Source organism: Dermacentor andersoni, chromosome 2 (assembly GCF_023375885.2).
Source record: "Dermacentor andersoni chromosome 2, qqDerAnde1_hic_scaffold, whole genome shotgun sequence".
NCBI lineage: Eukaryota > Metazoa > Arthropoda > Arachnida > Ixodida > Ixodidae > Dermacentor > Dermacentor andersoni.
Window position 1 is genome coordinate 233,214,646 of NC_092815.1, and position 13,040 is coordinate 233,227,685.

The 13,040-nt window shown below is 46.9% G+C and overlaps 1 protein-coding gene across 4 annotated transcripts in view; it reads left to right on the forward strand.

Moving 5' to 3' along the window:
- The first annotated feature begins 540 nt into the window (after positions 1–540).
- LOC126539943 (ATP-dependent translocase ABCB1-like) overlaps positions 541–13,040 on the forward strand; it is a 139,659-nt gene continuing 127,159 nt past the window's right edge. For 3 of the 4 annotated variants that reach the window (XM_050186762.2, XM_050186766.2, XM_055075739.1), the window contains exons 1-2: positions 1,270–1,359; positions 9,954–10,128. In XM_050186762.2, coding sequence (XP_050042719.1) covers positions 9,998–10,128 — 131 coding nt within the window. In that variant the 5' untranslated portion in view covers positions 1,270–1,359; positions 9,954–9,997. Of the gene's footprint in view, positions 1,360–9,953; positions 10,129–13,040 lie in introns of all 4 variants that reach the window. The other variant, XM_055075738.1, reaches the window with a different exon arrangement.

Consider the following 13,040-nt stretch of genomic DNA (forward strand, 5'->3'; position numbering starts at 1 on the left):
ATGGGAAAAAACGAGCCGAACAAATCTGTTTAAAAGAGGGAGTGATGGTGGGCTTGGTCTAGTGCATCTGTATGTTAGACAACTCGTCAGTCGATTTGTTTTTCTCAGAGATGTAGATCATACCTTTCTCAGAACTATGATTCCACTGAGCCACGAGTTCGATGCTTCAAAGCGGTAGAAAAGCGCCTCTAGTGAACGCGGTGTTGCCTTAGAAAGGAGCTGTTTCTAAGGCTCAGGCGTGCGTCGCTTGCTCAGGCGCACATTTCGTTGTCGCGCCGAACGCTGCGTTGCTCGACGCTCACCGCGTCCGATGCGGGGCACGTAGTCGCTGCACCGTAGCCCATTGTCTTACACCCCTTGGCGGGTCGACGGGAACGTTGTCGCGTTCCACTCTTGAAGGCGAAGCTTAAGCGTCCTCCAATTTTTTGCTACTTTCTCGAATTTTCCGCCAATGGAAGGCGGTTCATTCTGCTGGGGGGAGGGGGGGGGGGTTTATGCGTTGCTCGGTTGCTTCGTCAAGTAGCGACGCTATTTCTAGCTCCGAATGCCACTCATGTGCGTGCGCACCGAAGGCTTCCACGGACTCGGTAATAACCCCTGTAATTTAATCATCCTCATCGCAGGTCAGCCCTGAGTAGAGCGGAGCGATTTAGACCGCCATGCCTTCTACCAAGATTTAGCCAGTTTTAGAAGTTTGATTACTGGCTTGATTTGATGTCCTGTAGATAATGTTCGATGTGTATGCTAAAGGTGGAGAGGCGCGGAGCATTGGTGCAGCGTTAGGCGTGATTCAAACATCCACCAAGCGCCCCGTCCCGTCACCGTCACGGCACAGGCGTCTGTCAGGAGGCAGTTTGCTAGCCGGTTTCTCAACGATGGCGGTCCGGTCACGTTGACCACGTCAGCGGCGTCCTATCTTGGGGGAGCGACCGGTGAGTGAGAAAACGCTGTCTCACGATGAACGCCGATGTCGAGACGGTGACGCGACGAGGCGTTTGGCGGCTGTTTCAATCAAGCCGGCCGTTTAAGTTGCCGAACAATGCTTCCCGAAAACTGTTGTGCTGTACTGTTTCAACCCATTGTGGGTTTATTGTTTTTCTATCTGAAAGCTTCATACATGGATTTTGGCGATGGTGATTATGGTGATTTCCAAGCTATGCTACTTACCCACTATAGAGGATTGGCCAAGAAGCAGGTGCTCTGTAGGCCGAATATTGCGGCACTAGACGACGAAGATGCCTTGCCTCACGAGCTTTCGACGCGCGCACTCGGCGTCCAAGTGTTCGAGCGATCGTGACCGGCCGACATTGTTGCTCGACCTACCACAAGCTTCGGCCGCCTACGCGCTTCGACTTACAGGTGAGTGTCGCATTCACCGCAGTCCTTTTCCGTTGGATCTGACTACAGCGCAGGAACAGCTTGTCTGTTCCCCGAGTGTGCGGTATCATGGTAAAAAATTGCGCGCGAGGACTAATCTCCCGCATTAGGCCTCGCTTCTCCTTCCAATATGTACTAGTTTAACAGAGGTAGAACGAGAGAGGAAAGGCAGGGACGTTAATCAGAGGCGAGTTTCCGGATCGCTGCCTTGCACTGGGGTGGGGGATATAGGGCTTGTTAAGGGGGAAAATAGAGAGAGAGAGACGAAACAGCAACAGGTCACAGAAAAGGTGTTCCAGTCACAGGCGTGTACGCAGGCTGGTCGATCTGAAGAAGCGCAGTAGCGCTTGCACGACCTTCCGATGCGATTTTAAGTGGCGTCGATGTGACACTTTCCTTTTTTCTAGCAGAGGCTGGTCACCCAAATGGTTAAGCACGACGGAAAGCCATTTACTCACCATCATGGCTAACAGTATAGCTGTTACGTTATATGTCTGCTTTCACGGTAACAAATCCCTCACCAAGTTTATAATTTAAGAAAATGTGCGGAATGTTAGCGCCAAAGTGCAGGCAAATTTAAAAGCGTGTGCATTAAATAGGCGTTAAATTAAGATTGCTAATCCTTCGTTTTACGCCCACTGAGCATGCATTATGAAACGCTAACAAAGTCTCCCCGCTTCCCTTGGAACAGCAAAAATGGCACGGCAACGATTTGATAAATAAAGAAAATAGGGGAATACTACGAGTGCCGTGTATTCAAAGTTTGAAGCTGTAGAATAATTATGTACTTTCAAAATAATTATGCATACTCGGCAGGGATTGACTTCTGGCTATGTTGGTGCAACATCTTTGATGTAGTATCTGAGTGCGAATGGAATGGAATGGAATGGAAAACTTTATTGACTCTTTTAAGGTTTTAGCGGTTCGAGGCCGAAGTCTTCATTCTTGAAGCTTGGGTCCTCTTCAGCCATGGATGGGCCCCTAGTCCAGGGCTCCACTGAGCCGGACTGCCTCGCACGCGTGCGCTATTAGAGCTCTTTGAGCCTCTAGCTCGCGGCTGGTGAGCCAGCTCTCCCATTGCTCCGCACTTGGTGTTTTGTGTTTGTGGAATGCCTGGTTTCTTGTACACTCCCATGTAATGTGGTATAATGTTGGTTTAGCTCCACACCACGGACAGGTTGCGCTATACTGCGTGGGGAACATCCTACTTAGTATGTGTAAGTTTGGGAAGGAGCCCTTTTGCAGTCTCCGCCATCCTGCGGCCTTCTCCTTTGTTAATGCTCCTTTGTTGTGCGAATACTTTTTTTCACACGAGCACAGGAAGGGACACAAACAAGCGCTTACTTTCAACAGAATGTTGATTGGAAGCCGGATCACTGTTTTATATATGCCATGCACCAACTCATGCGTGCACAGAGAGGAATTCAAATACGATAATTCTTTGTTTGGTAAAGATAGTGAAGGCGTGTTAACATCCTGGCTTCTCAATAGTTATACTTTCACTTATTAGTGTAGTTATTCCTTATTTCTGTTTGCGCACAACGAAACATTCTTCGAAGAGAGTCGAGCAACCACGCGTGCTGCTGTCGGCTGCTAACGAGCCATCACTCCTTTTTTTTTTTACATTGTTGCAGTGCTCTCTGAGCCTATCATTTAGGCATCGCCCTGTTTGCACGACGTAGTATCTACCACACGATAGTGCTACCTGCTATACGACGCCTTCTTTACTAGATACAAACAGTATTCTATGGTTCTTGCCACAGGCTACCCTTTTATCAATAACTGGGTTGTTGCTCTTGCCTTGTTTGCTCACCTTGTTCGGGGACATGAAAACCACGCTAACGTTTGGCCGAGCCTTTCTTTATGTGGCGGGATATTTTCCGCAAGTATGGCATAGTGGCAAACTTTCTTCGGCCTCCGAAGACAGCTGTTTTGTAGTTCTGAAATCTGGAAGGTCGTCTCCTGAGAAGCGCTTCCGCAACCGATACCAGAATGTGGTCGGGATAACCAGATTGCACGAGGCGAGCCTTTTTGGCTATCAAGGCTGGTCCCTACTAGATGTCAACAGGACTTTTTGAGAGCGTTATGAAGGCATTGGGGGGAGGTGGGGGGGGGGGGGGGGTTGAGGATGCTGCTCTTACCAATTTCGAGTGTGAGGAGCTAAATGGCCACAAAGGTTTATTTCCCCTAAGTTCATAAAACCAGCAGGTGAGGTTTGCGTCAAAATGAAAACGTAAATTTCGGAACCTCATAGACCTCATTGTCACTTGGAACTTCATACCTGAGTTCCAAGGGCCGCAAATATTCTCAAACCAATCTTAGTACGTTAGAGGCTTGAGAATCCAAGAAGTCTGTCACACTTAAGTGAAAACAAGTTGTCATCCACGTATCTAAAACATTTAAAGACGTTTGTGCCCGTAGGACGCGTCAAGAGGACTTTGTCAAGACTGGATAAACCCAAATCGCTAAGCATAGGTGCGATAAAAGATTCAGTTCAATTGCCTTGCTTTTGAATAAAATGTTTTCCATCGCCTTGGATGTACGTCGAGTAGAGGTACACGGTTAAAAGTTCCAAGAGATGTCTGGACGAAATACCCGATGCACGTTTGCAATGAAATCAACCAAACCGTGTTAAAGGGCCCCTGAAACGGTTCGGAAAAATTTTGTAGACGGGTAGGGTACAGCTTAAGTAGAACATTCGCACCACAATTTAAGTGAAGCGTTACGTATTAATGGAGCTACAAGCGATTAGAAGTTACCCTCCTCCCCAGCCATGCTTTTCCTCCTCAACTCGTTCGCCGAGCGAGCGGGGCTAAGCTCCGCCTTCACTGGTCCTGCGTCACGATGCGATGTCACATCGTCCACTTCCGGTTGTTTTAAGCCCGCCCCCGCCCGCGCGAAACCTCTCCGCTAGCCGCTTGGCTGTCGACCCCAAGCGAGAGCTATCGAAGCAGCGTGCGTTGCGAGCATTCTGTCGTAGCGCCGAACGTGTTTGGTATTCCGTTAGCCACAGGCAAGCTGGTCATATCGGCAAATGACTGGAGGCATAAACTCAAGCTGATGAAGGAACTTTGGCGCAGACGTACGTGAGCGGCCTGATGGGTCTGCACGGTCTAGACACTTGTTGGCGCAGCGCTTAACCAGCCAAACACAGCGCTAATATTGCTCTAACCAAGTGTAAAACATTTTAAACATTTATGAAAACAATGTGTTGATGATTACACTCCTGCGAAAAATACGCACCAGCAGCAAAAAAGAATACGCTTCGTTGCTGCTACTGTGTATGGTTGAGCTCTATGCCACCAGGTGGCTGCACCGTGCAGACCATTCACATTTGCCCTTCTGCTCATCTCGGCTCATCCCGTTACGGCACAGTCAAGCGGCCAGACCCTGTCCCTTTGCGCTTACGTTTGCCCTAATACGGGACTCGCGAAACGCTAGTGCGTTAGTAATCTTCCGGTGTAAAGTGACGGCCACAAACGCGAAAATCCTGGCGCCGATCGGATAGCGGCAGTCCGATGCGCAGCAGCCAGTTCGCTCGTACGCTGCCCTGCAGAGGGACACGATGTCGCAGCTTGACATATTGCCAGTCACTACGTTTGCAGTCCACAAGGCAACAAAGTCGAATCATAGTGCTCGCGAAAAGACTGAGACCAACTGTGACCGCGGAGCTCTCGTCAAAATGGAGTACGTTGTAACACAAGCAGACGACACTTGCTGTGTGCCGGAAGTGCTTAAGTGTACTGAAAAATTGTTCTTGTGCATTCTCTTTCTGCTACTTTCTCTTTATAAAAACGAATTAACTAACATTCCAACTATTACGAAGATCATTTGTTTACCATAAAGTTAGAAAAATTATCGATCACGCGCCCTGGTCAGCCAATCAGATAGCTCGCCCACGTGACGTCATATGGGTTATTTGCATCATATGGGTAGGGGCGGCTTAAAATTCCGCCGAGCAGTGCGCTGCGATCGACAGCGATGTGCATTTTTAAAACCTTATAATAAATTACACGCTTTACGCAGAGCACTTAGATGTGTCAATTAATGATCAGAAGGACCTACTCTAACGACTCGGTACGTTTGTAGAAAATCGCCAAAATCGTTTCAGGGTCCCTTTAAGGCATTCTTTATGCACACAAGCAATGCGTCACGGGGCAAACAGTAGTACAGGTCCTTTATATCTAGAAAGAGGAGGCAAATATCCTGATTAGGCTAGGACGATACGACGTTGTAAACTTCTTGAGACTTTTCATCAGCGGAGGGGTATCTACCTCCAAGATATTTAGCTTGTCTTGCAAGGGCTAGGTAAGGGTTTTTTTGCAACTCGTCTGTTTCAAACACTATGACCCGAGGGGTGTTTCCAGCGCATGCGTCTTCGCGCTAAGGAATACTTGAAGGAAATCTTTCTTGCATTTCCCCATAGTTTGCCAGCACGTTGTCAACAAGAAGTCTCTCACATAAGTCTCTAGCTGTCTTCTTGGTTTTTGAGATGCGCACATTGGCTGGACAATCAAAAAAAGCAGAAACCGCTTCATTGGCTTTAGACATAAATAGACGATGCGACACTGCAGCGCATCCTCCCTCCTTATCTGTCGGGAGTACAAACGAATCTTCCTTAAGAAAAGACTCAACGCCTTTGATACGAATATTCGAGGATCTTCGCTTACATCGGGTCAGGACATTGACTCCTTCTGAAATGCAACGCGATTCCTCTGAATCAACCACACGGCAGGAGACACGACGCACATGGCACAGCAGTTGGGCAGCAGATTGTTTGGGCTCTACCACCAACTTGGTTTCCTGGGAAAGCGCGTTGTAAACGCCACAAGGGATGTTCGAAGGCTGCAGCGTGTGGACAGCACTTGTGGGCGTCTTTTGTCTTCGATGAGTCTGCGCTCGCAGCCCGGGGGCAACATGGTTCCAAGTATAGACTCTTGGTCGGCAAAGCGAAGAAAGTTCCGGAGTTGACGTTTTGCCTCCTCCTCGTCCAAGCTGTCGAAAAGCAGGGACGCCAACCAATGACGATAAACTCCAGCTTGTCTGTAGCATTCCGACTTCAGAATCTTGCTTGTCCTTTTGCAATTTCCAGTCGAAGGAACGAAGCCGCAGAAGAGAAATCTGACGTCTAGATTTAGGTGCACGTTAAAGAACGTTAGGTGGTCGAAATTTCCGGAGTCCTACACTACTGCGTGCCTCATAATCAGAGAGTGGTTTTGGCACGTAAAACCCCATAATTTAATTAAGAAATCTGACGTCCTCGAGGAGTAGGCCATTTCGGATGCAAAAAGAATAAGTACGGGCCCGGCACGTTGCAGCGGCAATGAGCGTGTTGATGGCTTTGGATCTGGATAGGCACATACAAAGGGGCCATTTGTTCTTGAAATAAACTTGGTGACATTTCGCCTTGTTGGTGCGGCATGTTTGGCGTTTAGCGCGAATATTTTTTCAGGTGGACAAAGGAAGGAGCACACACAAGGGGGTAAACTTCAGTAGAATGTTTATTGGAAGCCGGATCACTAGTTCGTATACGTCATGCATATATGCCATTATATATGACTGATGCTACGTCGGACAAAACGGCCAATGTCAAAATGATAGGCTCAGAGAGCCCTGTAAAAATGTGAAGAAAAGTGGGGATGGCTGGTTAGCAGCCCACTGCAGCACGTGTGGTTGCTCGTCTCTTTTCTAAGAAGGATTCGTTGTGCGCAAGAAAAAAGGAGAAATAACCGAATAACAATTGAAAGTACAACTTTTGAGAAGCTAGCCCAACATTGTGTTAGCACACCTTCACTATCTTTAACAAGCAAAGAATTATGGTATCTGAATGCATCTCTGTTTGCGCATGCCTGAGTCGTTGCCCGACATATATAAAAAAGTGATACGGCTTCCAATAAACATTCTGTTAAATGTAAGCGCTTGTGCTCATCCCTTCCTGTGTTCGTGTGATAGAAACGTATTCGCGCTAAAATACTATATCGAACATTAATACTCGTATTCCGCCAATTTGAATGCGTAGTACGCGCAGCGTAGAAGGAACTAGATGAGCAACCACGTTGTTCGTATATTGTTGATGCCGGAAGCGTGTCGTAAGTAACGAGCGATAAATTTTTACACTGTGGGGGTTAAATACACCCTTTGTAGAATATTACACATTCAAGCGATCCAGAGTGGCCCACTTCCGTTGTTCGCAACGTTTTCCAGGGTCGTAAAAATAATGTACAAGACAGAACGCAAATAGAGAAATGTTAAGTGTTAGTTATTACAACAGTGACACATTCCTGGCTTAATTGGAAGCGTTGCAAGTAGTTACTGAACGTTGCCTTTTTCCTCATTTTCGTGCGTTATAAGGGGTCTTTGTTTTACCCAACACCCCCGGTAAACTAAACAAGGCGCCTTGTTTGCCTGAAATAAGGACAAGCTCTAAAGTGTTTCGGTTTATTACGGCATCTGCAATGGAAGTGCTCCGCAGCGTTGTCTGTTTTACGAGCGGAGCAACATTTAGCAAGCAGCCCCTTCGTAACCACAAATGCCACCAAAATCAAAGTTAGCGCTTATACACAGCTCGCGCAAGGTAGACCCCGCAAGGGCCGTAGTCGCCACACACGCCACCAGGAAGAACTCTGGAGGCCGCCAGTATGTTTGTTTGGGATTTCGGTGCTAGTATTGCGAACAGAGACTGCGTGTATAATTAAGGAACCCGTACCTCTGACAGTGCCCTCTTTCCACTCTTATGATTCACGGCACGGCCATGCGCTCCACCACAATACTTTTAATATGTTTCACCGCATAACACACTTACATTGCAATGAAGCTGACTACAAGTAACCAGTTATTATGCAACGCTGATGAGACCGTCGCCTTAAATTCGACGTGTAGTCTAGTTGTCTTTATTTGCATCACCAATGTGCCATCATTTGCAAATTTTGATGAAGATTTACGAGAAAACTGACCCAATTGTACTACCAGTAATGCTGGCTCCATAGCTAACTATCGATGTATGAAACTCTGAGAAATTAGCCGTTCGGTTGTTCTAAACCGACTAGCGACGTGCATGCGGCAAGTGGCTGTGGACACGACGCCATGGTCGCGCCACTTTTCCCCCTACGAACGCAACCTCGCTGCTGCTTTGTACGCAGAAATAAATATCTGCGCCGTTGCGAAGGAAGAATTTCGCATAGTCAGGCTAGACTTTTTCTAACTCTAAGGTGCTCGACTTCAGTGCGTACGATTTACGCGTTCAAACACGTCAGTTATGTAATGTATTCCCGCTTCCCGTATCACTGCTGCCAAAGGGGCAAAAGGGTTTTCGAATTGGCAGTTATTGTTGTTGTTTTGTTTTCGTACAGCTGTCATCATCATCATCATCATCCTCATCAGCCTGGTTACGCCCACTGCAGGGCAAGGGCCTCTCCCATACTTCTCCAACTGCCCCGGTCATGTACTAATTGTGGCCATGTTGGCCCTCTAAACCTCCTAATCTCATCTGCCCACCTAACTTTCTGTCGCCCCCTTCCCTCGGAATTCAGTCCGTAACCCTTAATGACCATCGGTTATCTTCCCTCCTCATTACATGTCCTGCCCATGCCCATTTCTTTTTCTTGATTTCAACTAAGATGTCATTAACGCGCGTTTGTTCCCTCACCCAATCTGCTCTTTTCTTATCCCTTAACGTTACACCTATCATTCTTCTTTCCATAGCTCGTTGTGTCGTCCTCAATTTAAGTAGAACCCTTTTCGTAAGCCTCCAGGTTTCTGCCCCGTACGTGAGTACTGGTAAGACACAACTGTTATACACTTTTCTCTAGAGGGATAATGGCAACCTGCTGTTCATGATCTGCGAATGCATGCCAAACGCACGCCAGCCAATTCTTATTCTTCTGATTATTTCAGTCTCATGATCCGGATCCGCCGTCACTTCCTGCCCTAAGTAGATATATTCCCTTACCACTTCCAGTGCCTCGCTACCTATCGTAAACTGCTGTTCCCTTCCGAGCCTCTTATACATTACTTTAGTTTTCTACAGATTAATTGTTAGTCCTACCCTTCTGCTCTGCCTCTCCAGGTCAGTGAGCATGCATTGCAGTTGGTCCCCTGAGTTACTAAGCAAGGCAATGTCATCAGCGAAGCGCGAGTTACTAAGGTATTCTCCATTTACTCTTATCCCCAATTCGTCCCGATCCAAGTCTCTGAATACCTCCTGTAAACACGATGTGAATAGCATTGGAGAGATCAACAAACTTTCATTGCATGTTCCAGTGCAGTGCAAGGACTCTGAGGTCATTTTCTAACTGGCGTTCATACGCAAAATTTGGCATGGGATCGCGTTGTATGGAACGATATGTCTACAATATTTCTGGTTGAGGACGTCAGGTGTTAGACTCAGTCACTGTGTTGAATCTAACGTTTAAAAACACACCTTCAAAGAAGCCGTGGATTAGGAAGTTTTGAAGTAAAGGAAGATGGCAACGTGTGGAAACGTTTGCTGGGCGCTGCCGCATTCCAAGTTTCTTTTTATTCCGAGTGCTTGTTTCCATTGGATTCTGCCATTCTCATTTCGCCTTTTCTACAACCAGGTCGGCCACGCAGTTAGCACGCGTGGCTTTGCACGGCGTCAGCCATGGAAACTGCGACGAAAACGAGCGTTTCAGGGGAGACGAGCAGCTCGGCTACCAGCGCCGCGGTCGGAGCACCCACCACGACGTCCGAACAACGCGGCGAACAGGAAGCCTCGCAGGGGGACGAATCAGAGTGAGCCGATACAAATAGCAACCACGGTGCGCTATAAAGCGTACGTGGTTTAGATCAGCGCTCGCGGTAAAATGGTTTTAGTATACGGGGTGGCCCGGCTAATTTGGGCCAGAGTTTTAAGAAATTGGCGAATGCCACGTAGCTGGGCAGAATCAACGTAATGTTCCTTGCCGTCGCTTGAGCATACTCAAATTATTTCTTTCAGCCCACTTAATTGCATAATTAGCCCTAATTAATTATTCAATTTTTCAAATATTATAATTAGAAAAAAGATGTCAATGAGAAAATTGTGCATCGACATAAAGAGTGCCGACAGAGCTTTCTGTTGCCCAACACTTGCTACAAAGGAATGTTTTTCCGAGCGTGAAACGCGTGCGGAAATTGCCGCGCGACTGGCCGCGTATTGGCGGGCTTCTTTCACCCTTCCATGTAGCACCTATTGAGCAACAGAAAGCTGTATCGGGAGTTTTTCATGTTGCTGTATTGTCTAATTTGAACATTCGAAAAGTTGATTAATTAATGAAGACTAATTATGTAATTACGTAGAATTAAAAAAATAATCTAAGTATGTTTAAGCGACGGCAAACAACGTTACCTTATTTCTGTCCAGCTGCGTGGGATTCGCATATTTTTAAACTCTGGCTAACGTTAGCTGTGGCGCCCTTATAACGCCAGCATATACTTAGAATAACGGCATAAATGTAAAGGAATGGGTGCAGTGAAAATTCAAGACTCGGAAACAACGCCGGGAAGCGGAGCATAGCTATGGCATTGTTACGTCAACGCTATGAATGGTTTCGTGCATAATTTCTCAACTAAGACCTGGAGATAGAACTGTGGCGCTGCAATAGTACAGTAAACTTCAGAGTCATGGCTAGTCCACACAGTTTTGCACGCGTTTTTTGAGGAAGCACTCTGCTGATGTTATTGTTCTTAATGCAGTTGGTGTGTAGCAAGCACAAAACACTTCTTCAGAGTATACAAATGTTTCATGTTCTAAATTTATTTTATTAGGTTATAAATCCTGTATAAATCCCGGCACTTTGTTATGTCTTTCGTTAAATTTGAGATAAATTGTTAAATGCGTTGTTCGGAAAGTAAGTCACCTTACTAATAACTTCTATATTCTCGAATTTGTTTTTCATAATGATCAGTAAACCATGCTACGGCAGAAATTGGGGGCTATGTGTGCATATGACTACTTTTCTTTTACAACAAATTTGCGGTGAAAAACGATGTTCAAGACATCTGCTTTAAACTCAGCAAGATCGGGTTTGCAGCAAGACCCAAACCAACATGGGGACCTTAAGGCCATCGGTGTAATCATACTGGACATATGATGCATAAATAGGCACTGTACAGGTGCGCACACTACAGCTCCAGATTGGCCTCCGGTATCCCTATTATCAAGCGCTGCAGTTGCGAGTACTAACCTAGCCTAGACGCAAGGAATAGTCTTTTTGCAGCGATAGCTGTTATTGGCCCACTGCCCTGGTCCTTCTACTGTCCACCTGTGTGCGCCGCCGCACGTCGCTATAGATCCAAAATCCTTAGCGAGAAAACAACTAAAAAAAAAGCATTTGTGCTGCGAGGATTCAAACTTACGACCAACATATCGAAAGTCCGGGATCCTACCTCTCAGCCGCTATGCCGATGCTACGCCATTGGAGAATACTGGTCCTGGTTGGCGTGATCAAGCCAACAGCTGCCATGATTGGCTAACACCCACTCTACATCATGTGTATTGGAGAGATCGCGTCCGCGCTTTTCGTGCTCTAGCACGTTGCCTTCCCTCTTGCAGAGGCGTTGCTAAATTAGGTTTTCTTCTACATGTAATGTCAACGCTTAAGCGTGTCTGCTTTGTCTTTGATGGTCTTATTCTTCTAGCGTTCGGCTTCATCTCAAGTATATTGAATGACAATGACGTAGTCTTGTTATTTGGCGTATTACTTGGGTAGCCAAAAGGTAAATTTGGGAAGATTAGAACGAATCGAGCACTAAGAGGCTCAAGGGTTGTTTTGGTAAAGACCAATGTTAAAGTCCGGATATGTACGAGGAGGAAGAAAAGGCGAGTCTTTGATTCACCACTGAGAGAGGCAACTTGCTCAAATAGGATTCACTTTTTTTTACTTTACGAAAGGAGGTTACTCAATGTACCTGCGAGTGTTCACTGCAACAAGCACCACAGCAAATTGTTAAAGGCTTAAAACACAATATACTTTGCCAGCTGTCACGTCGCTGCTACACGTTACAGGCGATACTGTAGCATTTCTAATACGATTGGCATTCTATGGACAGTTCACATAGTTTGCGGTATGTTTGTCTCTATCTAACCCTTTTTCCTCCAACTTGAGTAACTGGGTTGTCTATGGTCTGATGCGTATCGGGCAGCTGTGCTGAGGGAACCGCGTTCGAAACCAACCATTATATCAACTTCGGTCACTCGGTATGCGCCACTCTTGGATGACAAAATAACGTGGCCCAAACATGATAAAAGATGATTACAGTGCGTTAGGATTCAATCAACATAGCCATACATTGTATTGTTACCGCCGAAACGACTTATGTATGAGGTATGCATGGCGTGTGTTGCAGCGGGACTCCTCTTCTGCTCTTCCGTGAAAACTCTCGTCGCGATATCGCGCCGCTGCCACGAAGCCTGCGCGTCGCTCCCGAAGTACATGGCACACCCATGGCGTGGCGTGTAAACGCTGAGACCGCGAGCAACAGGTCGCGCCTCCCTCGCGCTTCCTTTCGGACAGGCTGCGCCATCTAGTAGCGCTGCCTTGAAGTTCGCGCGTGGCTTCCGAGATGAGGAGCGTGGCGCGCCGGCGCCTGCAGACGCTGAGAATGATTCCCTCGCTTGTCGCACACATCATGGCACATACTTAGTGGCCCAATATGGAGAGAGC